At 44.1% G+C, this 26,159-nt stretch overlaps 3 protein-coding genes across 11 annotated transcripts in view; 1 reads left to right on the top strand and 2 right to left on the bottom strand.

Moving 5' to 3' along the window:
• atp2b3b (ATPase plasma membrane Ca2+ transporting 3b) overlaps nucleotides 1-14,598 on the bottom strand; it is a 61,948-nt gene extending 47,350 nt beyond the window's left edge. For 5 of the 9 annotated variants that reach the window (XM_044037739.1, XM_044037734.1, XM_044037743.1 and 2 more), the window contains exon 1: nucleotides 3,664-4,241. The gene's annotated coding sequence lies outside the window, so the exon portion shown is untranslated. Of the gene's footprint in view, nucleotides 1-3,090; nucleotides 3,324-3,655; nucleotides 4,242-13,484; nucleotides 13,776-14,500 lie in introns of those variants that run through there. The other 4 variants (XM_044037736.1, XM_044037735.1, XM_044037737.1 and 1 more) reach the window with 4 other exon arrangements.
• A 2,192-nt stretch (nucleotides 14,599-16,790) lies between these two features.
• On the bottom strand, nucleotides 16,791-22,568 carry ccnq (cyclin Q). The gene is made up of 5 exons (XM_044037748.1): nucleotides 22,163-22,568; nucleotides 20,407-20,590; nucleotides 19,042-19,174; nucleotides 18,007-18,225; nucleotides 16,791-16,975 (listed from the first exon to the last, which is right to left on the bottom strand). Exons 1-5 carry the CDS (start codon nucleotides 22,311-22,313, stop codon nucleotides 16,886-16,888), a joined length of 777 nt encoding a protein of 258 aa, XP_043893683.1. The 5' UTR covers nucleotides 22,314-22,568; the 3' UTR covers nucleotides 16,791-16,885.
• A 759-nt stretch (nucleotides 22,569-23,327) lies between these two features.
• On the top strand, nucleotides 23,328-26,113 carry cfap126 (cilia and flagella associated protein 126). Its single transcript, XM_044037749.1, has 5 exons — nucleotides 23,328-23,402; nucleotides 23,493-23,555; nucleotides 24,184-24,258; nucleotides 24,396-24,563; nucleotides 25,805-26,113. Exons 1-5 carry the CDS (start codon nucleotides 23,376-23,378, stop codon nucleotides 26,066-26,068), a joined length of 597 nt encoding a protein of 198 aa, XP_043893684.1. The 5' UTR covers nucleotides 23,328-23,375; the 3' UTR covers nucleotides 26,069-26,113.
• The last annotated feature ends 46 nt before the right edge of the window (nucleotides 26,114-26,159 follow it).

Genomic DNA, 26,159 nt, shown 5'->3' on the forward strand with positions numbered 1-26,159 from the left:
CACTTACTGTACATACAGTAAACAAATGTGTCAAATGAGAGGGTGAAGAAGATCGGTGAGAGGGGTGAGAGGGTGGGCCGTCCTGCCTGCAAATGTGTTTGAACATGAAAAGGGTCAGACAAAAGGTCACCACAACCCTCAGCGCTCCGCCCATTTAGCCTGAATGTTAGCGCTGCTCCTGAACGCACCGTCCCCGAAAAGAAGAAGAAGAAGAGAAAAGAAAGTGGCCACTCTCTTTCACTCTTTTCCTGGAGGTATTTTCTCTTTATCACAGTGACAAGAAGCTTGAGCAGAGCATGTGTGTGTGTGTGTGTGTGTGTGTGTGTGTGTGTGTGTGTGTGTGTGCGTGTGTGTGTGTGTGCGTGTGTGTGTGTGTGCTGAATGGGGCAAGCCAGGCTACACACACACACACACACAAACCTGAGCACATGTGACAGCAGGAGCATGTGCTCAGGTTTGTGTTGCTATCAGTGCAAGGACATAATGGTCTTACTACATGTGTCCCCCCCCCAGGCTCCCCACACCTTGGTTGACATCAAATTCAAGGACTTTCCAGGACCAATTCCCTCAAATGAATGTGCTGACACAGCTTAAGATGGAAGGACATCTTGTAAGAGTCCATGGCGTCCAACTTTGCAGCACGCTCTGCATCTGGATGAGTGATTGTCCATGGGATCTTGGACAGTCAGTCTTTGTAAGTTTCCTTTGGTGAGACAGAGATCTTTGAAGGAAATTTCATTTCCCAGGCATCACGTCTCTCTTGCTTAGCGTTACTCGCTCAATGTTCTGCACAGAATTTCACACAGTCAATGGCAGAGAGAGGGACAGAGGACAGTGTCCACAACACCGCTAGTAATTATTACTCTCTATGTACATCAGGCAATGCAGGGCATGAAACAGCAGGGGGCGTCGTACCATTAGAAACGAGAGATTTCCCTAAATACCAACTTAACTTTTTTCTTGCACACAATTTAAGCACTTTAATGACCCTTGTCTATTTAGGGCACTTTTCACAAACTTCAAAAACAAATTTGTTTTTCAGTTTGAAATTTGGGAGGTAAAAACCTGTTCCATTTCAAATCTACAGCCTAGATTTGCAACAGACCATCCAAGGTAATTACCACTCGGTCCAGCAGAGGGGGCTGTGAGCACAGCTGGGCTTTAGAACCACTTTGAATGCCCTCTTTGTCCATGAGAAAAATAAGACAGTAAAGCAAAACCGCACGTGGGGTAGAAACCATTACTCCATTAGTAATCGATTACTTAATTAATCGTCAACTATTTCAATATTTGAATAATTAAGTTTTCTGAAATTGAATGAATATTTTTTTGGTTTCTACCTTCAAACTAACTGGATTTTTTTGGGGAAAAAGTGACAGCCCTATTATAACCAGGTATCTATTCAAATTTAAATTTTAACCAAATAAAAAAAATCTGTTCAAATAAAAACTCAGCTAATGACGCGATTCAGTGATTGTATTTATAAGAACAACTTTTTCTCCACTATGACCTCACATCCGTGACCACAAGGTGGCAGCAGCAGCAGCATCTAGTTAGTTACACTTCATGTGTGTTTGAGTATTTCATGAACACATCTCAAATGGCTCTTTTCCATTAAACTGTTCTACTCGGCCTCTCGAGTGACATCTAAATGTGACATCACATTTTAGAATCGGCTCAGGTACGATCACTGATGGAAGAGCAACTGAGTAGTGCCGAGCCGAGCTGTGCTAGAACTGTACCATGGAAAAAGCTACGACAGACACGTGATTTCTAAACGTCATGTTTTATTCACTGAATCTGTTTCCGTTTGCACTTATTTGCATTTACGATTCCCCAGATTTTCCACCTCCATCAAGCGCAAAAACTCTTGATTTTGTTTCCATTAAGGTTTTATTTTTTTGCGGGCTGATTTGTCAGGGTTATCATCTCCTGGTCTACAGCAGCCAGGAGCCTGCAGTTCACCTGTACGGCTGCAGTCTTACTTTCCAACAGGCAGCTGAAGGGTCACCTCTGGCGGGGGGCACTTGTATCTGGGCTGCTGCTGCCGCCGCCACTGGCTGGGCGCCAGACACACACTTCTGTAACGCCCAGTGGGAATAGCACACTTAGAATTCGACACAGTCAGTGGCTGAGCCATTAAAAGGTGGGCCGACCCAACAGGGCACACATATCTGCATTACCGTCGAGTGCTATAAAGCAGGAGGAAGAGGATGATGCCGAAAGTTTGACAGAGAGAAAGACCCAATTAAGTGTCCCACATGAGTTATCCACCTCTTCTTTGCACCCTGCACTGACTTCCTGTACAGCTTTGATGCAAAGCTGTTCTGCCTCATTAGGACCAGGTTTTGGTCTCCATGAGGACTACTGGTCCATAAAAAAGGTCCTAAAGGGGTAACAAACACTCTCTCACACACACACACACACACAAACACTCAGGTGTATTGTGCAGCTTTTACCAAAACTAGATAACACTTGAACCTTTACTTTAACTTTAACCGAACGAACAACTTGAACCAGAAATCTCAGAAATTAGATTCTGCCTCATTAGGACCAGGATTTATTCCACATGCATGATGATGACTGGTCCTGGAAAATCAGTGCTTGTACCAGGGAAAAGGTCCAACACACACACATGTTTGCACAGCATGTGTAGTGAGGACACTCATCCAAGTCTTAATCCTGCAACAGAGCAGGAGGACCAGCCAAAATGTCCTCACTCTCCTCAAAATGTCCTCACTCCCTATGGTTTATAGGTGTTTTTTTGTGGGTCCTCACAAATATACCCATACAAGAACACACACACATAGACCGGTAAGAGTGTGCGCTTGTGTGCAGGAATGGCCTCGTGCAACAGTGTTGCCCACACAAAACGACCTTTCCTGGTCACCTTCAGACGTGCGTAAGCTTCATCCCTCTCTCTCTTCATCCTCCACACAGAGCCTACATGTTATGAGTGACAGGCTTCACTGTCCACAGGCCCACGAGAGAGAGAGAGAGACAGGGAGGGAGGGAGACAGAGAGCGCGAGAGAGAGAGAGAGAGAGTGAGAGAGAGAGAGAGAGAAGCCTATGGTGCGCCACTCGCTTACCCTATGTCCCTCCGCAAGGTTACCGGCCTGGCCCGGCGCCTGCGCTCAGCTCTGGCCCGCTCGAACGCAGCCTGTGTGACGGTGCTGCCGGCCGGCGGATCATCGCCGGATCGCACCGTCACCCCAGCAGCAGCTGAGCGCTGCAGGTGCGACAAAAACCACGCAGCTGATCAGTGCAGCCCCCTCGAGCCGCCGCGGGGCCCGGGAAACACGGAGAGTGGGAGCGCATGCAGGGAAAGCGGCGCGCGCTGCTGCTCCGTGATCACGTTGCGGTTGTCTCATCAAACACAGAGACACAGGATCAAAGGATGGACGTGTATCGTTAGCTTTGCCCACGCGCACACGCGCGCGCGCGCGCACATCCACACATACTCATAATGTCATAACGCTGTTTGCCAGAGTATTATGGTATGTCGTCCTGTATTATCACAGCAGAGTCAGGTCAACACCAGGCCCGCTGTCACAAACATTCTCTCTGACACATTCATCATCATCACATCGTCATGATAATTGTTACAAGAAACAACGAGGAGACACGCGCGCGCGCGCGCACGCACGGACTCACCGACTCACCGTGCAGGCCGAGCTCAAGGACATCAGCATCAGCTCGCGGGGCGGGGAGGCAGAATCCCCGTTAATCTGGCGTGTGCGTGGAGCGGAGAATAATGTCCCGAACCACCGGATGAGAGGACAGAGCACCGGGGGGGAGAGGAGGGGGGAGAGAGAGAGCGAGAGAGAGAGAGACAGAGAGACAGAGAGAAAGAGAGAGAGAGAGACAGAGCCGGCGCTGCGGCAGCTCCGGTCGCCTGGAGTCCGAAGGAGTGAAGGAGGGATGAAAGACGACGACGACGGCGCTGATGAATATTCCGCTCCGCGCGGTCACCTGACAGCTGGTCGGCGGAGTTCTGCGGCGGTGGAGAGAGAGAGAGAGAGAGAGAGAGAGAGAGAGAGAGGGAGAGAGGGAGGATGCGCCGGGTTGAGGGTTTAAACACCTCTGTTGTGAGGAGGAGGAGGAGGAGGAGGAGGAGGCGGCGTCTGGATGAGGGATGGATGCCCGCGACTGCTAATTTGGCCCAATTCGCTCAACTGTTATGTTAATGGCACTGGGAGGAAAAGAAAAAGAAACGCCGCGGAGAGAGAGAAGACGCTCATGCGACATCTTTGGAGGAGGAAGAGGAGGAAGAAGAGGAGGAGGAGGAGGAGGAGGAGGAGTTGAGCCGCTGCGAGAGCCCGCGCGCTCGGTCGCAGCATCCGCGAGAGGAATCAGAGGAGGAGGAGGAGAGAAGCTGTGTACGTCACACAAACCCCACACCCACCATCCCATCCTACTCGGCTGTGTGATGACGACACACACGCACACACATGTTTGCGCAGCATCCGTAGTGAGGACCCTCACGTCCCCAAAATGTCCTCACAAAGCCACACACACACACACACACACACACACCACCTATATCGTCTTAATTAACTTAACCCTTTAACACAAGTCACATCTGACCTCTGACCTTACCAAACACTGACATCACACATCACAATGTCCCCTTTAACTGCAAGGCAACAGCGCTAACCACTGCTCCACCGCGTGTCCCACTTGGTACATCTACACTCTTTAACCTGCGTTTGATTGACAAACACATTTTAACACACCAAATTAAAGGTCCAGTGTGTAAGATTATCCACTCGTTGTCCACGTGATGTAGCTTTCGTGGACGTGAGCACATCACTTTGAGTCCCTGCACGCCGCCGTACGCAGCACAAACCTTTGTGGTGTTCGCTGTGGTACGCTCATGTTTAGGTCAGGGGAGACAACGAAGAAGAAGGCGGTAACCATGGTAACATGGACACTTGCTTGAGGTCATGCAAGTAAATCCAGAAGGAGAAATCCCCTCCAGTGGAATGACTACATATGCTGCACTCGACGATAACTATCACTCAGTCCTAAAAAGTGACGGTGGCATCAAATGTCCTTCCTCGAGCTTTGGCTTCAAAAAGATCAACAAATCTGGCTTTGTTTGTTCATGCTGTTGTAGACGCTCACGTAAAGCAACAAATGCTTCTTCTGAGTCTACGAAAAAGCAAACAACTTTTAGATTTAAAGTGATAACACCATGGTGCAAACACACGTATGGTTGTAAATATAAAATCCTGCCAATAATCCCTCCTAAATGTTATACGCGTGACCTTTAATGAAAGCTTTTCCATTGCTGCTCTGAACACTCACACAGTGAATGAGACTCCCGACTCAACCTCAGACTTTCCAGACCCACACGGTTTGGAAGGAGAGTGAATTCTGTGAATTGACATGCAAAAACTCCCGCTCCTCTAACCCACGTGATATGATATGGATTTATTTCAGTATGTCCCTTTTAATGACTTCTGATCAGACAAATACCCCCCACATAGCTACCAGGCACAAATCTCCTCGTCTACCCATGGTCTGTTGTTGTCCCCCAATGCTTTTATGCAGGTTTTTTAAACTCTTGTCTTCCACTGTGTCGGTCGTTTAACACACCTCCAATTAACTTCTGTCTCTCTGGATCTACATCATTGTTGTTGTTGGCGACACATCACACTTAGATCCACTTTGAACGCCCTCCTGGTCCATCATCAGATTCATTGGTGTGTGGCTGTATTTTGGGTCCTACACCACAGTTCTTGGGGGAGGCATCACAGCCCAAAGGACCGATGCTGTTCACATCCAACATTTTACTGGATCACCAAAGAGGAGAGGACAGCAGAGGTGGAACACTGCTATAGAACACACTCAATGTGAGCGTAGAATGACCATTTCTCAAAGGTACCGTCGTTAATCACAGCGTTTACATCCAGATTTGTAGCTTCTCAGTGGGCAGTTAAAGCAGAACGATGCAGGATCTCTACCCTCATTTTACAGCGTCAGAGTCATTCTGGTGCTGTTGTTGCGAGGAGATTGGAGGCCGCCTCCACTGCCCCCTACTGTCTGTTTGTGGGAAACCAGCCTTTCAAGGTCAGAACCGTCGACCCAGAGATCTCAGAATCAGGAGGTCTTACGAAGTCTCGGCTATAAGATGGAGGCAGCGATAGTAGAGCTGGCAAAACAGAAGCAGAGAAGACCGTTTTCGGTGGAAATGACTGTCTGACCGAGCGAGACGCACGAGTCACGAATGACCAACACCTTCAGACTGAAGTGGATCTGTAAAAATCCAATCACAATCGCATTCCAAACATTGAAAAATTGGATCTTATGTGTTTTTTAGCTGTTCCATTTTGACCGCCAAAAATAAATCAAGCTAGATACAATCTGGATTATGCTTAAAAATCCAATTTGATCTGGACTGCAGTCTAAAACAAGGCCTTACACAAGCACTGGAGGAGGTTTGGGACCAAACTTGGGGGAATTTCGTGGCTGGTCTGCGGCGCTGAGGACAGCACGACAAACAGCCAGCGTCGGACCCTCGTGGTCAGTGAAGCGGCAGAACCTTCCTCTCCTGCTCAACTCAAACCAACCAAGCAGAGGCCCGAGGCACCGCTCGCTACGGTGAAAGCTAGTGCACTCTAATGCTGAAGAACAAAGAGACCTACGTTCAGCGCAGCTCCCAACACAACCAACGCACACACGTGTTCCACATCCACACACGCGCACATGCGCACACACACACACACACACACGGCTGCTATACCCAACCGGCGACTGTCACAGCTTATTAAGCAGCGAGCCAGTGTAAGGAGAAAGAAGATAAATGTATTTATAGATGAATCAGATGAACTTATTAATAGATATCCTGTACACTGCAGGGAGATGGACCACAGGCTCGTCCATTCATGCAGATGTGTGCGCACACACACACACACACATACACTGGGACACACACATCGTGATGAAAAGCTTTGTGGCTGATTTTATCTTTCCCTTCTCTTATCTTTAACTGTTCCGCACCCTCTCCCAGAGGCACACACATTAAAAAATAGACACACTGTCTTTGTAGATGAGCACTAATCTGTTTTATTATTTCTGCAAACACACACACACACACACCTCTGGACACATCTGGAAACTGTAGAGATCGTACCCAGTTATTTATACGTAAATTCTTACATGAATTTGGCAAACGAATAACCAGATCAAAGAAACGTGATCATTATGTAAAAGTGAAAGGTTATCACAGAGCAAATAACACACAACGACAAGCTGTTCGTCTGCAGATTCCCTCGCAAATTCCACACAGGACTGAGGCGGGAATGGCTCCGCTGTCGCTGTCGCGTATGTTTCTGCAACACTGTCAATCAAAAACTGGCTCCACCTTTCAGACAGTTTCTCCAATCATCATGCAGAAGCCCAACGAGAAGATGAGCTTCTGTGGAAGTGACAGAAGCTCTGGGCTCTCTGGTTTCCTCCCACCATTAAACATGTTGGAATGTTACCACCATTCGGTCGGCTCTGATCGCCTCTCCATCTGACCTCAACATTTCGTTGTGCAGTTTCGGTTGTATAATGACAATAAAAGAGATTTCCTGTCCTTTCCATTTGTCCAATCACCATTGAGCTCACCGCAGTGAAAGAGTGGTTTTAATGCAGAGGCTGCTACGGGAGTACAAAAATCAGGTAAGACGATCCGGCTGATTCTGTAAATATCAATGTAAATACAATACAGTACATATTTGACTTTGACATTTTAGAGGAAGCTACATTAGTAATGTGTTCCAACCAAGAAGGAAAGCCCCCTGGAGTTAGAATTCCATCCTTTGAGGATGTCACCATTTCACTCACTCACTCACTCACTCACCTTCTACTGCTTTATCCTCCACATGAAGGTTGCAGGGTTTCTGGTGCTAATCCCAGCTGACATAGGTTGAAAGGCGGGGTCACACCCTGGCCAGTTCACCAGCCCATCACAGACCACATAGAGACAAACACTCACACCTACGGTCAATTTAGAGTGTCCAACTGACCTAATCCTCATATTACATGTTTTTGTACACACACACACACACGCACGCACGCACGCACGCACGCACGCACGCACACGCGTGCGGCTCTCAGAACCAATTTCGTGAGTCGAATATAATTTGAATATTAAAAAAAATAATAACATAATTATTGAATGCTGTAGTTATTATTTTTTAATACACGTGTTAAAACATGGCGACTCAAGCCCCGCCCTCTTTGCTCTGCCTATCCTCGCAGAACAAGAACGTTTTCTGAATTACAACAATCTCACGTTGTCAGACGTGGCTGACAGAGGTCACCACTCCTGACCGTGTGTCTCCAAACTGAAAAATTACAAATAAAGACATCGCTCGACAACGAGGAACATATGGGGAGGGGACACCTGCCAACACCGCACCCCGGCAAACAGCGGAGATTAAGTCCGCGCAGGCAAGAATCAGCTTTACAGCTGCTCGTCAGAATGCTCTTACGGATAAACTTGTACACTTTATTTGCAAAGACATGAGACCGATGAACATCTCGCAGGGGTCCAGTTTCAAAGACTTCTTTCAAGAGCGCTTAGTCGCGCGACCATTAGCGACAGAGTTGCCACTGGAGGCCAGATGCATCGATGACACACTCGAGAGAGTAGAGCGCGAGTCCTGAGTCAGCGCTCTCCATCACCACAGACAGCGTGGCTAATTATATTAACGCCGTCGAGAGGCCCCTCCAGGCCGCCGGTGTCTCATGCATGGCCCAGTGGACAGAACGTAGAACAACCACATGATATTAAGTTCAAACAGACTGAAGATTGACGGCACTAATGCAGAAAGGACCTTGTTCCCATGGGCTTCTTGCTGCAAAGACAAGAGTGCTCTGAGTTTGTGTCCAAAGTAGCAGTTATTTCTTCATTATTATTTTTTCCGTCCACACCGAGCAAACACATTCACACATGATATGAAGCTACTTCCACAGGTCGTCCCATTCATCACACAGAACTTTACATTTACCATGCCACACACACAAAAACATCCCTTCCACAATAAAATCACATACAGGGCTGCACTCCCAGGTGTTCATCAGGTGCGTCTCCTTCACGAGTGGATGTCACACATTGGATTTTGAATCAAAGGCGATCTTGTGATTGCACGTGCGCTTCACTCTTACATGTTCCATCAAATATTTAAGTGCAGAGCGGCACTGAGCCCCTGCTTGAGTCTGAAACTCCATACACTGACGCTGCTTTTTACCGTCATCTGCCGCGGCAGTACTTAGACGGTGCTCACACGGTATTGACTCGATGAAATTACAAGAAGGTTGGCTTCTGGAAACTGAAACTGCAGGCTGCTAAAATATTAAAACAACCTAAAACATACAATATTGTTCTCAGCACATTACAATCCCCGTCATTTATTTTGGTTTACGTTCAGAAAGATCTGTTGACGTGGACTAAAAGCGCTACCGTAGCTGCTGTGCTGCAACAGGGAGTGTGTCTGCTGCATAGGGTAAAAGAATTGCCATAAATAATATAGCTTTAAATATGCCTGGGCGCTCAGTGTAATGCCAGGACTCTTCAGTATGAAGCAGCTGGTTCTGCAAATGTATCCCAAAAGCCTTGTCAAAAAAAATCCAGGTAACAGAAACTCGAGAGTGCCTTTACTTTGAAAACTGGCACCGAAAGTGTTGAGTTGTGTTGTGACAGAAACAGACGTCATTTTCACCGTGGACAGTAGGAATGTCATTCTGTCGCAAAGTTTCCACCCCTGTGTCAAAAACAGCCCAGAGGCCCATCAGACTGTCTAAAGAAGAAACTACCGTGTGCTCCAGCAGAGGGAGCTGTGAGCACAGATTGGCCTTAGATCCACTTCGAAATAAGATTGATGTTAATGTTGTTGACTCAAGCGGAATAACCACACCAAAGGTTCTCAAACATTGGCGTGTGGCTGTATTTTGGGTCCTACGTCGTTGAACGTAAGAAGGCGTCGCAGACCAAAGTCATTTTTGGCGAGCAACGATGTTGTTCACATCCACAGCAGAGGTGGAACACTCCTATAAAAACACACTCAAAGCAAGTGTAGAACGACCATTTCACTCAAAGGTCAACGCTTAAAGTTTCCATCCAGATTTGTAGCTTCTCAGTCGGAGTCATTGTGGTGTTAAATGGCTTTGTTGTCTCCACTGCCCCCTACTGTCTGTTTGTTTCAAGGTCAGAACCGTCGAACCAGAGACCTCAGAATCAGGAGGTCTAGCAAAGTCTCGGCTGTAAGATCGAGGCAGCGATAGCAGAGCTGGCAAAACAGAAGCAGAGAAGACCGTTTTCAGTGGAAACGACTTTCTCACCGAGCGAGACACACGAGTAAACATCGGAACGAGTGCTTTTATCAATGGTGGTAGCAGAAAGCAGAAGCATGCCAAACAGATGCCGACCAGCAAATATAAATGGTGAGGAGAGGGAAAGGGGGTGAGGAGAGGGAAAGGGGGTGAGGATAAAACCGTAGACAATGGATGGATGTTTACGGTGGTGTCGTAATATGTTCCCAGAAACAGTAGGGGGAGCTCCGTAGAGAAAAACCAGACTTTTTTTTAAAGACTTCCACTTTAAGGGTAAACTTAAGGGGATTGCAACTTACAACTATTGTTGTGTTTTTTTTCCCTTCTCTCTGTTAAAATGTGTGTGTGTGTGTGTAGCAGTATATACAGTATGTAAAGTTTGGGACACGACTGCTGTAAGTTAAGTTTCCCCCTAAACTGCCGACTCATGAAAAGCACCCAGGGTATTTTAAGAATCAGATATATTCAGTCTGTCAAGGTGCTGGGACATACTGCTCAATGTCTGTGGATTTAAAAGTGTGTCGAGAACTCTTTAAAAGATTGAAACCAGCACTGGTGCCACTCGTTCTTCAGGAGTGTCCCCGGCCGACACGGCACTGAGAGGCAAACCTTGACGTCCGCAGACAACTCACTTTTACTGACAGGATGGGGGGTGGACTGGACCACCCACCCTCAAAAAAAAAACGGGGTTTTTTTTGGAACACATCTCCTCGAAAAGATGTGCACGCCATCCCCTGACAGCGCTGCAGGTTTTGACGAGTCAAATAGACTTTTGTGAGTTTTACTTCATCAAAATCTGCTCTCGCTGGTGACTCTTTTTAGCACTTTTCCATTTGTGGTACAGTTGTAGCTCGGCACGGCTCGACTCCCTTTCCATTTCCTCCTCAACATGGATGGAGTCGTCATAGCACGGCCGCACAAAAAGTGCCGCGGCGTTGTTTTATACGTGACACTAAGAATTTATCACTACAATCAAGAGTTAATTAAAAAAATGAGTTCAGTACTTGAAGCATTTGAAAGACTTGTGCAGTTACAATCATTAAACCGTTAAGACTTGAAATGCTTTGAAACTAGTACGTCTACTTACGCGACACATTTATTGTCGTTTAAAAGTCAAACATTTAACTTTGCTGTACACGTTCTAAAAGCCGTGTTTCGCGTGAGTCTAAGGGTTTTTCAGCCGACCTTCAATCGATGATCGACGAGTGAAATCCAGGGAAGACTTCCTGAAACATTCTGTTCTTTCAGTCACTGAACTGAAATACCACTGAACGGGTTGTGAAAGTTATTCTGGAAAAATGGGCGGACATTTTGGGGCGGACTCAGGTGATAAACACTGGTCACTGGTCAGAGAGATGCGTCTTTAAAAGAAAAGAAAAAAGAGGCCTCTCTAGACCGTCCATCTTCTCATCTCACGGTTTACATCATGGGTGATGAATCAGGTGCGCTGCTCTATTCGCTCCACCTTTCAATACTATGAGCGTGCACTGGCGCACACACACACACACACACACTCACACACACACTCACACACACACACTCACACACACACCCTTAAATCTATTGTCTATGCATTAGGCAGAGTGTTTAGCAGCGTTTGCCTGATGTCTACTAGATCTGAGGCTGAAGGCTTTTATCAGTTCAAGGGCACTCAGCTCAGACACTGCAGGCCTGATACAACATTAACATCCCTAACTGTCATTTTGATGCAAACACGCGTGTGCGTGTGCAGCAGCAGCACAGCTGGTCATGTGTGTGTGTGTGTGACCTTCTGACTTCCCCTCAAGGCCAGAGCAACAGTATGAATTGATGTGTAAGCAGATCAGGAGCACAGGGTTCAGAGGGGAGGCGACAGGGCCAGACTGTAGAGTGTCCAAGTGTGATACCAAGTTAAAATGTTCACTCCTCCTCATTTCCCCTGCCCCACCCATCCCACTTTATAACCCTCCCATCCGTGCCACTCTCCTCTCCTCCAACTCCTTCCCTCAGTGCTCTTTCACCACCCAATGGTTAATTTATCTGGCTGAACACGCACTCTCTCCATTATTAATCTAACAGTAGGGAGGCAGAGGGAGGAGACAGAGAGGGAAAGATGAGGGAGACACATGGAAGGAGGACGAGGAGTCAGGGAGCATAAGAGATGGAGACAGGGGAACAGGGAGAACCAAGACAGCCAGATTTCTCCCCCAGCAGCTACGTGAGGATAAAGTGACAGACGACGATGCGCAAAGAATATTGTGTAACACGTGACGCCGAGTCCCGCGTCCCGCAAAGAGACGCAGCGAGCATGAGAGGAGCGGGACGGTGGGAGGGGAGGGGAGAGACAGAGAGAGACACTCAGATGTGTCAGTGCTGATCATGTGACGATGACTCTCTCACACACAAGCACATTGACACACTTCTGTCGCTGCACGAGTCACTGGTATAATTCATTCCCATGTCTCAACCACCACAAGTACAGGTCTAACGCGCACACACACACACACACACACACACACACACACACACACACACACACACACACACACACACACAAACCACCATTCATGTGTCCACAGTCTCACTTTTACTATAAAACTATCAAACTGATGGTGGTAAACAAATGTTCCCATTTGCTAGAAAACACATAATGTCAATGACATAATGACAAAAATACTAAAATCACCAGTCGAACAGCTTTGAATTCACGTCAACTCTGTCGTCCCTGTTTCTCTACGTCCTCGTCTCCTGCACAACTGTTATACATCTGCTCCTGGTGTCTCTCTCTCTCTCTCTCTCTCTCTCCCTCTACTTCACTCCCCATTTCCTTTCACCCCAACCGGTCGAGGCAGATTGCTGAGATTGATTCCTGTTAAAAGATTTTTTTTCCTTCCACTGATGCCTGATGTCAAACTGCACTGTGCAACTTTTGAATGGAAACAAACCTCCCTTGTGTCATGTGTTCAAACAGTGCTGATTTAGTTGCCTGAAGGAAGAAATCTTGTGTCTCCTGGTGACACAGGAAGATGAATGCTTCCTGTGCTGCTGCTGTATACACACAAGCGCTCCCTCAAGCAGGTCTGATAGTATTATTACACGTAACACGTAAAGTTTATCCTCACCCGTGCACTTTCTAGAGTTCTTTTTTAAAGTGTTTTATTTGTTTTTAAATCCTTACTTTGGTCTTGCTCCGCCTCTCCGAGCTGCTTCATCCTTACACTTCTGCCCGGTCTCGGAGGTCAGCTGACCAGCTGCGACCAGCTGCTTATCCTTTGGCTTTCGACCCTGCAATGAGACGTTGACTTTACCTGTTTTTATTTGTGTTGCTTTTTTTAGTATTTCAGTATTTTGTTGTTTCAGGTGTTTCGACATGGTTTCTTTTCTCTGACGTACAGCTCTTTGTTTCGGGTGCTTTATAAATAAAGTTGGATTGGAATTGGATTATTGACAGAGCTTTTTTCAGATGAAGGACGCTGCGGCACACAAATAATGTTACATAATTCAATAATAAAACAGAGAATAACAACAATAATGACACACTGCAGCTTTAAATGTACACATTGTTAGTGGTTGAGGTGAGATTATTATGTCACACAATGTTTAGGATTTGGGAAATTGAAAGTTCCTCTAATAAGTCTCTCTCTTTTTCACACACACACACACACACACACACGTGTGACAGGCTGGACCTAATTATACGAGATCACTGGGGAAAAAGTCGGAGCGCTTCCTAAAAATATCAGCTCTTTGTACGTGAGCGAGAGGAAATGAAAGCAAACCTTTAACATTCACAAGATGTGACACAGTCATTTTTGATGATTAACAGCAGTGATGGCTGCGTTTCCACAGCTCATACAGCTGGCACACTTACAACTCATCTCTTAACATTCTCTCTCTCTCTGTAAAAAAAAAGAAAAAACATTTAAATAAAATAATAAAAGAATCGGGCCGAGGTGTCCTCAAACCACCTCGACACTCTCACCGTGTTTTTCGAGCTCGGAGCTATGTGGGATTTTAGCTCGGGGCTGCTTCACTCTGTCACAGAGTGTTTCCACAAATGGGTTAGAAAAGACAAGGCGTAAAGGACTAGTGTGTAAGATTCATGGCACTTTTGCAGCACAGTTCCAGGTACAGCTCAATAGTACACGGTATGAAAAGAAAGTATTTTATGGCGACGGAATGGCGGAAGCAGACCTGTATATAAAATAATGGACGTAGATTCATGGGTTCCACTTGTGACAATACATCAAAAAACCACCAGGGGGCGACAACCACAGGCTGCAAAAAAGAAGAAGATTTAGTAATCGATTAATAATGGGTTCATTGTTTCAGCTCTGAACATCACTAAACATTTTCCTGAGGAGTTAATGTCTCTCTTAGAGCGACGACAGTTGTTATTTGACAAGTTCGACTAAGTTTTCCAACTTTCAAAATGAAAGCAGAGCAGGGAATCAAACCCACAACCTTCAAGTTAAGACGACTCGCTACCGTCCCCCCCAAACGTAACACACCACAGCCAATGTTGTTTTTGATCATTATGTTTATTGACATATTTAAAAAGACAAATGTGTGTGTATGTACATGTGCTGCACATGACGTGTGCACAGTAAGAGCAAAGGCAACAAAACATGAATGAATCCATGAAAAAGCTCCTCTCATCTGTAACTCCGAGGCTCTGGTTTCTTTTTAAATCGAGCAGATAATGACGAAGTCTGTTAGTAAATGTCACTTCTGTTTTTCTAACTTGTGTCATCACCAAAAAACAATGCAGTCAAATCTTTGACTTTTAGAATGATGCTGCTCAAAGGCCAAAAGAATAAGAAACATAAATCACACATTATAAACCAAGTCCCTGCTCGTTTCCCCGTCTGCTTGGTCCTAATCCAAAGATTATAAACTGTCTTTTAACTAATCCACTAAAAGATCTCTGGAAATGACAGCACTGTAAATAAACACACAGGACTTTATCTGCCTAATGTTCCACAGTCATCAACATGACAAACGACACCGGGGAGGACGAGGCCATTAAGCCAATTAATGAAGTCATATTGGAGTATAGTTTTTATGCGACCATATGCGGCGTCAGGATGATTTACTGTACATGTTATAAAAGTTAAGTACATGATCAGCAGCCAGTGAATAAAATCTAATTTTCCACGTTATTATGTAGATTTAAGCCGCAAGATACTAATCACAGAACTTATAGAGATAGTTCAGGGTTTTGTGTGTGTGTGTGTGTGTGTGTGTGTTACAAATTATATTCACTGATTTATCCAGGGTTCCTACATCAAATTCAAGGAATTTTAATTCAATTCCCTAAAAGACTCCACGTTTGTTCTGCGTAGGCCTACGTACGTCAAGCAATGCAGGGCATGAAACAAATAAGAGAGTCGTTGACCTAAATATCAACTTCCTTCTTGCACAAAATTCTAGCACTTACTCGCAACTATGTTTATATCGAGCACTCTCAAAAACTTTCAAGGGCCTTGAATTCTTTTCTTTCAAGGATTTCTTCAAATACCTGTGGGAACGCTGTTTATCTTGTCAACAGAGCCAGAGGTAAAGGGAAACATATTGATAAGATGCTGCACACTTTATCTAATGAAGATTAGATTAGATTAGATTAGATTAGTTAGCGAGTGGCTAAAATCTGTTTTATTAACAAGACATCCGACTGATGCTAACGTATCTCTTATGTTTTTCTGGCTTTCTTTCATTAGAATATATTGGTGAATTATTAATAACTGGACCAGAGATTTAAGATTAACCAATACAACCCATGTGCTGGCATTTGAAATTAGAATGTATGTGTGTGTGAAGAGATGACTGGTCCTGAAATGATGCATGATGATGGAGCACACTTTATCTAATGAAGATTAGATTAGATTAGATTAGTTAGCGAGTGGCTAAAATCTGTTTTATTAACAAGACATCCGACTGATGCTAATGTATCTCTTATGTTCTTCTGGCTTTCTTTCATTAGAATATATTGGTGAATTATTAATAACTGGACCAGAGATTTAAGATTAACCAATCCAACCCATGTGCTGGCATTTGAAATTAGAATGTATGTGTGTGTGAAGAGATGACTGGTCCTGAAATGATGCATGATGATGGAGCACATCAGTATTTTACAGCGCTGAGACGTTAGACACCAGAGGTGCAGGGCATGACTCCCCCAGGTGGCAGGAATCAGTAGTGCACAAGAGTTATTATTATTTTTTTATTTCCCAGCTCAGACTAAAACCTTAGTTTAATTTAGATTTCAGGTTTTTATTCATTTTTAATGTTTTTATTTTTTTTTAATATTCATTTTCATCTGTTAGCGTTTGTCAGTGATCATTTTGTTTAATAAATTGCATAAAATTAAACTTAAACTACGGTTCAGGGCCAACTCAGCCTCATAGCGGCGTTTTCATTTTGGCTTTATAGTCGTGTGTGTGTGTGTGTGTGTGTGTGTGTGTGTGAGAATCTATCTCTCACTCTTTCTGCACACACACACACACACACACACACACACACACACACAAAAAATAACCCTTATGCGTCTCCTGTGTCCAGCTCTTGCTGGTGTGTCCATTAGATACACTTAGCCTCCATGTCATAGAGTTGAAGGAGATCTGAGATCACGGCGTCGATGTCCGCTTTAGTCACGTCGTCACACAGCACCTACACACACACACACACACACACACACACGCACACACACACAAATTAAGACTTGAGCTCCACACCTGGGCCCACAGTGGACACCAAAGGTCCACACACCACATTTCACGTGACCTTTATCACCTACAGGACAGGAGAAGAAGGAAAAGTCACAGTACTGCATGTGGTTTTTAGTGATTTAGAACATTTACATTACCTTTTAATCAATAATTAACAACAAGAGGCACTTGTGCTTTGGGGATGTGCCGGAGCTGGATGGTCAGGTAGGGGACGACACTTGAGTTCAAGAGCCCAGAGGTACAAAGTGGTGGGCTTTTGCTGTTGGCATGGCAACAACGAGTGCCCGTCCATCTCAGCATAAAAGTGGCTTTAAGAGCTAATCTGAAAAATGCACATTCCACTAAATGTGACTCTGACAAACGCTCCGTTCATTGTCCAGAGACAGAGACAAACGTCATAGAGACACAAATCTATACCTACAAACCCGGCAATGGGAAATCACAACTATCTGCATGACTAGCTTTTTTATTTGTGTTGTTTTCTTTGGCTTTCCTACATGTCAGCATGACAATCATCAAGGACTTAATGACTAATAATAAACTACTACTAATACAGACTTTGATAAATTAAAATGTGCATAAACGTCACATCAAGTCAATAAACAACCTTTTGCAACAGGAAGTTTGTGAAGCTTGCTTTGTAAACCTCGCGCTCTACAGGAGTCGTTGATCCACGCGTGACTCCGGCAGGAAGTTAAATGATGTTACTTTGTGACGTCTGTGTTAGAAAACTCTTTATTTGGACTCACCAACGTAAGACTAACTTACCAAATGAGGCCGCAGTAGAACAAAAATCTAAAGCTAATATCACTGATTTTCTCTATGGGCTTTGGTGCAGGTGAGTGAGAGGTTATTGTCAGAACAGACAGTCTAACAGTGAGATTAATGCAGATTATTTTGATGAGACTATAGCTGGTTAATGGATGGATGGCAACACACACACACACACACACACACACACACACTACACACCTGCCACCACTGTTTCTCCCCGTCAGGAAGCTCCACTCCGTAGCTGTTTATAGCCAGGTACACCATCGCTATGGCGATGTGTTGGGCCGTGTGGTGGATGCACATGGCTCCGTGGTAAAAGTCTCTAAGCAACGCCCAGGAAGTCTCGGCGACAGGGGTTCGATACCAAGCGTGACGGTTCACCAGAGACTTCACGGACAACAGGTAGTGCAGTAAATACTGAAGAGAGAGAGACAGGAAAACCCTTTAAATCTACAAACCACACACTCAGCAAAGAGTGAGCAAAGAGCCAAACAGCAAAATGTGATGTGTTTTGGTGGTGATTTAATAAGGAGAATGTAGCTGAATGGTCAATCAGAGGCTGGTGGAAGTCATTCTTATGTTACTAAACAAGGAACAATAAGGCGCTGTGACTTTTTCCACTTGAACTTGAGCTCAAATTATATTTAGTCAAAGGTTGTTTACCTTGAGTATGTTTCAGCTATCAACTGTAGCCTTCGTCACAAGAGTCACGTGATGTTACCGTGACGTGTCTTGCTCAGCTGTTCCTTATACAGGTTTGTATTTGCTTACTTTAATTTAAGCTCATTTAAAAACACACAAACGTGATGACATTATTTAGTTATTTAGTGAGTCATCTACAGTGTAGAAATATTTCTACACACTGATTGTCAGATGCATCAGTGTTCTAATTATCCGATCAAGGGGACGTCCTAAAAACAACACAACATCACAGGGCCAAGCTGCACTCAGAGCGCCCCCTTCTGGACCAAAGCTTTATTACTTCAGACAGTCTGATGCGCCTCTAGACTGTATCTTTTTAATTCAAACAGGTTTTTCAGGTTCCCCCAGGTTCAAAAGGAAATGTGAATTTCTAAAAAACCGAAAAACAAACACACCGGGACAACCGGGACAACATGAGACAGTAACAGAGACGGACAAGGAGGCTCAACGCTAAACAGGGGAGACAGGGAGTCTGTGCACATCTGCGCGCACACGCACACACACACACACACACACACACACAGCACTTGCCTTGTGAGGGTGTTCAAAGGAGACTTGGAAGTTGAGCTGCCGGAGAATGACGAGCTCACACTGCACCACGCTGTCCCTCAAGTCCCAGAATTCCTTATCACATTCTAGAGGAGCACTGCCACTGTTGAAATACCTGAGAGGGGGGGAGGGAGGGAGGGAGGGAGGTAAAGGCAGAGAGCATTTGAGGTGACAGCAATGAAAAAATGACATGACATGACTTACTGTAGGTCATATCTGAGGATTTAACAGCGGCATGGGAACATGTGAAAACTTTACATCACAATTATCCAAGTCAGATGAAAATGTTCAACAGCAATGACAATAAGAAAAAAGACGAGTCCAGGAGGAGAAGGGCTTTCTTTGTAGGTAAAATCTGACATACACTTTAACTCACTTACTGTCACTTCCAATGTCCATTCCTGCATTCAGGTGGAACTCGCGAGCTCGTAGTTTTGACACAGAAAGTCGTGTACAGGACATTCTGAGCCCTCAGAAAACAGGATTGTGATGCAGGGGGGCGGGGGAGTGTGACACAGTCAACAATCCATTTGAACGCAGCCTATTATACAGGGTCCGGCGGTTCCAGAGGTACTCAAATGTAACATCTGGCTAATGCTACTAAAACTGAAGCCAAATAAAGAGGTAATGTTCATTTCCTGACATCTCTTACACATAGTGTCTCTAAAACACACTTAAATCATTTAAACTTAACCATAAACATTTTATAAAGTGGAAAAACAAGAATCAAAGCAGGCTCCCCCTGTGGAGACACTTTGATTTGAAAAATACTGCTGTATTTTGGCAGTTTCATTGCCAGTTTGACCCCTTTATAACTCCTCATGGTGGTATTAACCACACGAATGAACATAACATGGACAGAAGAAGAAGAAGAAGCTGACAGTGTTGAAAAGGAACCTAAAGAAGGAGCATTTTGTATCTTTCTAGGGCTGCAAACTAACAATTATTTTCATAATGGATTCATCTGTTGATTATTTTCTCGATTCATTACAATGAATTACATTACATGTCATTTAGCAGTCGCTTTTATACAAAGTGACTTACAAGGGAATTGAGTACAATCAGCCAGGGGTGGAGTTGAACTTGCAACCATGATGTCTTTTGCACACAGGGTAACCGCCTTAACCACTGAGCCACTCCACCCCCTTTACTTGTTCAGTCCATAAAATGTCAGAAAATGTTCATTATTAATAATGAAATTGTACCATTAGCATGATAATTGTAATCATATTATTTCATTATTTTCCTCGCTATCACCCACACTCTTCAATGAAGGAGCAGTTTCACTTCCGTCATAGAACTCAGGTAAGAGAAAGGAAGTTGTTTACTCAAGACCGAGCATGTTACCTGTGGCTTACGTTGATGATGTCACGGGTCCTAATGTGTTGCTCTTCCACTTTGCCGGCCAGGTACAGACAGCTCATAGCCACCAGGTAAGGTTCATACGCAGCCAGGTTGACACGTTTAAAGAAGCGGTGATACAGCACACATGCTGTGGCCACGGGCACTGAGCGCATGCCCAGCTTCACGCCTGTGTGAGGGAGGACGGAGGACGGAGGACAGAGGACAGAGGACGGAGGACAGGAGTCAACACTTTCATTAAAAAGGTAGAGTAGGCAGGATTTATTTTGTTACTGATCAATGATTCCATAATAACCTTTTAGCATAATGGAAATGAAGTGATCTGAGCGAGAACAACTCTTCAGAAACTGTCCACACACTCACAAGTCTACACTACTGCCAAGTGCTATTATGTTTTGATCAAAATTTGGCAGCAGGTTCAGCAAGTTGGCAAAAAGAAGAAACTTCAATGACTTGGAGTCATTTTCTGTTCAGTTATAAAAGTACAGTATGTGAGTGACATCTTATGGTGCGACTACAGGTTGTAATAAATAGAAGACTCCTCCCTTTCTCAAGTGTGTAATAATGGTAGTCACAAACAACGTAATTCAACGTAATGGAGTAGTAAGTTTCTGCTTCATAATGCAAAACACACTCTCTGACCTGTTTGTCCATATGGGCTTCTGAGGCTATTTTCCAAATTAAAGATTAAAAATGCTACTATTTAATGTTGTTGACTTTTGTGTCGAGCCTAGTGCCTCCAGTCTCTTCCGCTTGGTAAGTTTATTATTCGATAAATGGTATTGGATCGGTATTGGGTATCAGCTGATATGAAAAGCCCAGGTATTAGTATCGAGACTGAAAAAGTCGGATCCCTAATTTGTGTTTTTTTGTTTGATTTTTTAAATGCCCATTTCAATAACTATTATTAGCATCAATTTAGCACCAGAACCAGCAATTTAAGCCATACATCGATAAACAAAAACCCAACCCTGGTAGTAATCCTGTGTAGACCTGCAATTATTTTCATAATCTATTAATCTGTCGATTATTTTCATGATCATTCGAGTAATCGTTTGGTCCATAAAATGTCAGAAAATGCTGAGAAATGTTCAGTGTTTGTGTTCAATGTTTTGTGTTCAATGTTCAAATCAGTGTTTGTTCAAACCTGGAAATGATGGTGTTCTCAAATGTCTTGTTTTGTTAACAAACCAAAATGATTCAATTTGTAATGATTTCTTTGTAAAATGGAGCAAAGAAACCAGAAAATATTCACATTTAAGAAGCTGAAACAGTCAGAAATCTTGTTTGAATCATGAAAAAGCTTCAAACAGATTAATCAATCATCAAAATAGTTGTTTAATTTAGTAATCCATTAATGGAGTAATTGTTTGTAGTACTATAAACATGTCATAACTGACTCGGACCTGTCTTATAAACTTATAACTTTGTACAATTGTTGTTTATCTGCTCCTGGTCTCTTTCTTCTGGCTCTACCTCACTTCCTTCCTCTCCTTCCTCTCCTCTGTCCCCTATTGTTTCCTTTCACCCCAACCAGTCGAGGCACATGCTACACATCTCTGAGTCTGGTTCTGTCAGAGATTCTTCTTTTCTGTCCACTGATGCCTAGTGTTTGCTCATTGTGTGAACTGTTGTTTCTCTGCTCTCTATAATATTGTAAAGGTCTCTGTCTTACTCTGTACAGAGCCTTGGGATGTGGTGCGATACAAACACATAGAATATAAAATGAACAGTGGGTTACCCGTCTCCATAATGAAGCGACACACGCGAAAGTGTCTTTTAATTTCCCGAGTAGAATCAGAATCTGCCTCCCCGGCTGAGGAGTCTCTTCTGGCCGCCAGCTTGAGCGGAGCACCGGGGGAGGCAGGCAGACGAGAGGACGGAGCCTCCATGGCTCCTGGAGCAGCAGCGGGGGAGTTTCAGAGGGTCACCACGCCGACAAGAAGTGGCTACTGACCCGCCAGAGAACTGACTGTAAACTCACTCAATCAAACCGCGACACTTTACGTGTTCGTTTCATCACTTACGGAACAACCACAACACAAATGTGGAGCGATAAAGACACATTTAAATCAGTCCGTTTTGTTTTTAGCAACTAGCTTAGCTTGCCCGGGCACACGTCAGCTACCGGAACATAAATAGTTTCTTTTCCGCTCAAGGATTTTCAAAATAAAAATTGGTAGCGAAACGTGTGTCAGCCATTATACTGTAAGTCTAAAATGCGCATTAATGTACTGAATAATAACAATAATACAATATAATAAGTGTTATCTTTATAAAATTAGACAAGTATAAGTGTACTTATAATAACATACATGTTATACTGCGGTTTAGGGGACAGGGATAGAAAAAAAAGCTTCATAAATAAAATGACATTGAAAATAACTACACCGTAATTTATTTGAAGTCGGTCTCTGTCTCACACACATACTAAGAGAATATGTAAAAGCTATAGAAGAACTTGACTTGTTGCATGGTTTTCCTGAAGTGAGCCAAGGGTTAGCAACAAGTGGTATTTGGTGGTATTAGGTGGTATTTTCTGCCACCACCAGGAGGCGCTGTTTTCAGTAGTCTTGTGTGTCATAGTCTTCAGCAACTACTCATCATCAATCATAGCAAGTCTGGTTCGGATTGGACCTTCCTCGTTGTTTGTTGTGTGTTTAGATCTTTAGATCCTTAACTGTTCCACAGTGACGTCATCGAGTTAGAACCTCGTTCAATTACCATTGGTGCAAATTCACCAAAGAATTATAACTCCTTGCATTTCAATAGGGTTCTACGCACCTTGTGCTCAAACCCTAATAAACACCTTGATCCAAGTGTGTAGTGTTTTTATTGTAATAATTTCTTTGGCCACTAGTCGTCGCCACTTGCCCGTGGTCAGCATGCGTTTGTTGCTACGCAACGAATCAACACTGAGACGCGCGAGGGCTGCAGTAAATACAGACGCAGGAATGTCGTCCAGTTACTCTGCGAATCAGGTAAAAAAAATATAAAAAATAAAATAACAACTTTGTAGTTTTGTGATGATGTCATGTTTTTGCTCACACACGTGACGTCACTGTCCTCAGTATGACAGCGCCTTCAGGTCCCAGAGGCTGCAGAACTGGGGCGAGAACAAAAGCTTCAAAGAGGTACCGCTAAAAATATGAATTTATTGAAAGAAAGAAAGAAAGAATTGTGTGTCATATTAATTATATTAATAAATAAATAATTGTGTGTCATATTAATTATATTAATAAATAAATAATTGTGTGTCATATTAATTATATTAATACATAAATAATTGTGTGTCATATTAATTATATTAATAAATAAATAATTGTGTGTCATATTAATTATATTAATTGCCCTCCTTTGTTGTGGGTTTTTAATACAAAACTATCTTTTTAGCAGTGTTTTTACTGACACACTGTTTGAATTCAGGCAGCTGCTTCCAAAAAATAAACTGCTTTACAAAATAATAATAATTGTTTAGAATAGAATTGTGGATTCTGTGCCTACATATGATTTATGGTTTAAGGTTTTATAACGAAAATAGAGATTTATTCGCTAAGGTATGGGACCCTGTACTAAGATATCTTAAGGGGCAGGGTCAATCTGAGTTGAATGCCTGTTTTTTTCCTTTCAATGTTTTTTTTTTGTCTTATTTCATAAAACAATAATAAAAAAAAGAATAATAAAAAAAGATTGACGAGTAACATGAGTTAACCTAACAATTTAACTCTCTGTGTGTGTGTGTGTGTGTGTCTGTGTGTGCAGAGACCCACTGTAAAGGATGGTCCCACTACTTTTATTGCCAATGACAGAGGTCATCTGCTCCCAGGAGTGGTCAAGGTGCTCCCTCCCTCCCTCCCTCTGTCTGTCTGTCTGTCTGTTTTAAAATGACCTTTCTGTCTTTGTAAATCTACACTCTCTCTCACACCCTCGTGTGTGTGTGTGTGTGTGTGTGTGTGTGTGTGTGTGTTTCTCAGCGTGGCAGTGCGTGGCCAGACTTTAAGGGGACCTGGGATCTTCCTGCTCGCATCCCAGCTCGCCACATCGACCCCATGGGTCGCTCTGTGGAGGGTCTGCACAGGCTCAGGTCCTGGGGCTTCCACCCACAGCGCGCACACACCTCCAGCAGAAGGGAAGACAAGCAGGTTGTTATCACAAGGCAACACACACACACACACACACACACACACACCCACACACACGTAGAGATAAATGGTTAATGTCGTGAAAACTCCTCCTCCAGCCCTTTGGGGTCCTGCTTGCTGTGTTCATAAACCTCATGAACTCTTGTTCACACAGTGGGTGTTTGAAGGGCGTAACCAGGGTTATTGTGTTTAACATGCACTTGCACACTTGACACAAGTTTGGCACATTAAATGAAAATGTATGATGAATGAAAGCAAACATCAGACATAAGCGCAGAGTGGCTGTGTGGCTGTGAGCAGTCGAGGGGGTGACGGAGTTCATCGTGACACGAGACGATGCTTTCATGAACAAAAAAGGCTGCGGGAGCAGGAGCAGCGGGGGGTCTGTGGTGTTTTCAGGTGGTGGGCCCCTCAGAGGTGAGGTCAGCTGAGCTTGGTTTCTCTCCCATACAAAAGTCCATAGAGAAGGTCATCCATTTTACATCACATCACACAGGACTTGTTTAATCCACTATTGTCGCCATTAGTAAGTTCAGTTGTGTTTTCTCTTGACTTCAGTGTTAAAAAGTCTTTGTTTGGATTTATCTAATTCACAATGACTTACTAAAGAAGCAGTAGGGCAGCAGCTCCTGTCTCCCTGCAGTTTCCACAAACTTCCAGCCACAAAAAGGCTCTCTCGTGAGTGAGTGAGTACAGGTGTGGCCACACCCACACCTGTATGTAAATGAACATTTACCTAATATATCTGAAGGGCAATGTCTACAAAGAAACCTCAGTCTAACCACTTTGATTTCCAGTTGTGTTCACAGATCACCATGTATCTCAAATATCTGTATAATGTGTCACAGTAGGAAGCACAAGAAAGAAGAGGAATAAAGTCACCTACATGCAGTGGATATTAGCCACCATGTGCACCCACAGTAATATAGAAGATCTGAAAAACACAAGAGATATAAAAGTTATTTTTCTGTCTGTTGAGAAGTTTAAACCACAACTAAATTATTTCTTCAGCTTTCACTCAGGAGCAAACCATCAACCAAGTTGTCTGATATTACGTCGAGATAATTCATTGATGTTTTTTTAACATTTTTAATTTGGAAGCAAAAAGGGTTGAACTCTACTGCAGAGGGGTGTGGTTTTGTTTGCTTATTAATTTACATTTTAGTTTGTAGAAAAAAAGTGTTATTTTTACTTTACAAGTTAAGATAAATTTAGCCCCATCTCTGTTCCCACTCTCCTAGACCATGGTGGACCAGCAGCTGGACATATGTCCATCCACCACAGCTGAAGCCCGTCCAGCGTCTCAGACCCGCCCCGTCAGTGGAGGCGAGAGTGTCGCCCGTCAAAACCAGGACTCAGAGGCGGCTGTGGTGGACAAACCGGCTTCTCTGGCCCATAAAAGGCTGACGAGCCGGTGCTCTGCGGCTGGAGAGGAGACCAACGCGAGGCCCCAAACTGGCCCAGAGAGACCAGCGAGTAAAGTGTCTGAGAGAGCAGAGGACTGAGATGCAAACAATTACTGCAAATAAAATAAATGCAATTTCACATCACCAGAGAGAGAGACAGAGACACACACACACACACACACACACACAC

Source organism: Solea senegalensis, linkage group LG11 (genome assembly GCF_019176455.1).
Source record: "Solea senegalensis isolate Sse05_10M linkage group LG11, IFAPA_SoseM_1, whole genome shotgun sequence".
NCBI lineage: Eukaryota > Metazoa > Chordata > Actinopteri > Pleuronectiformes > Soleidae > Solea > Solea senegalensis.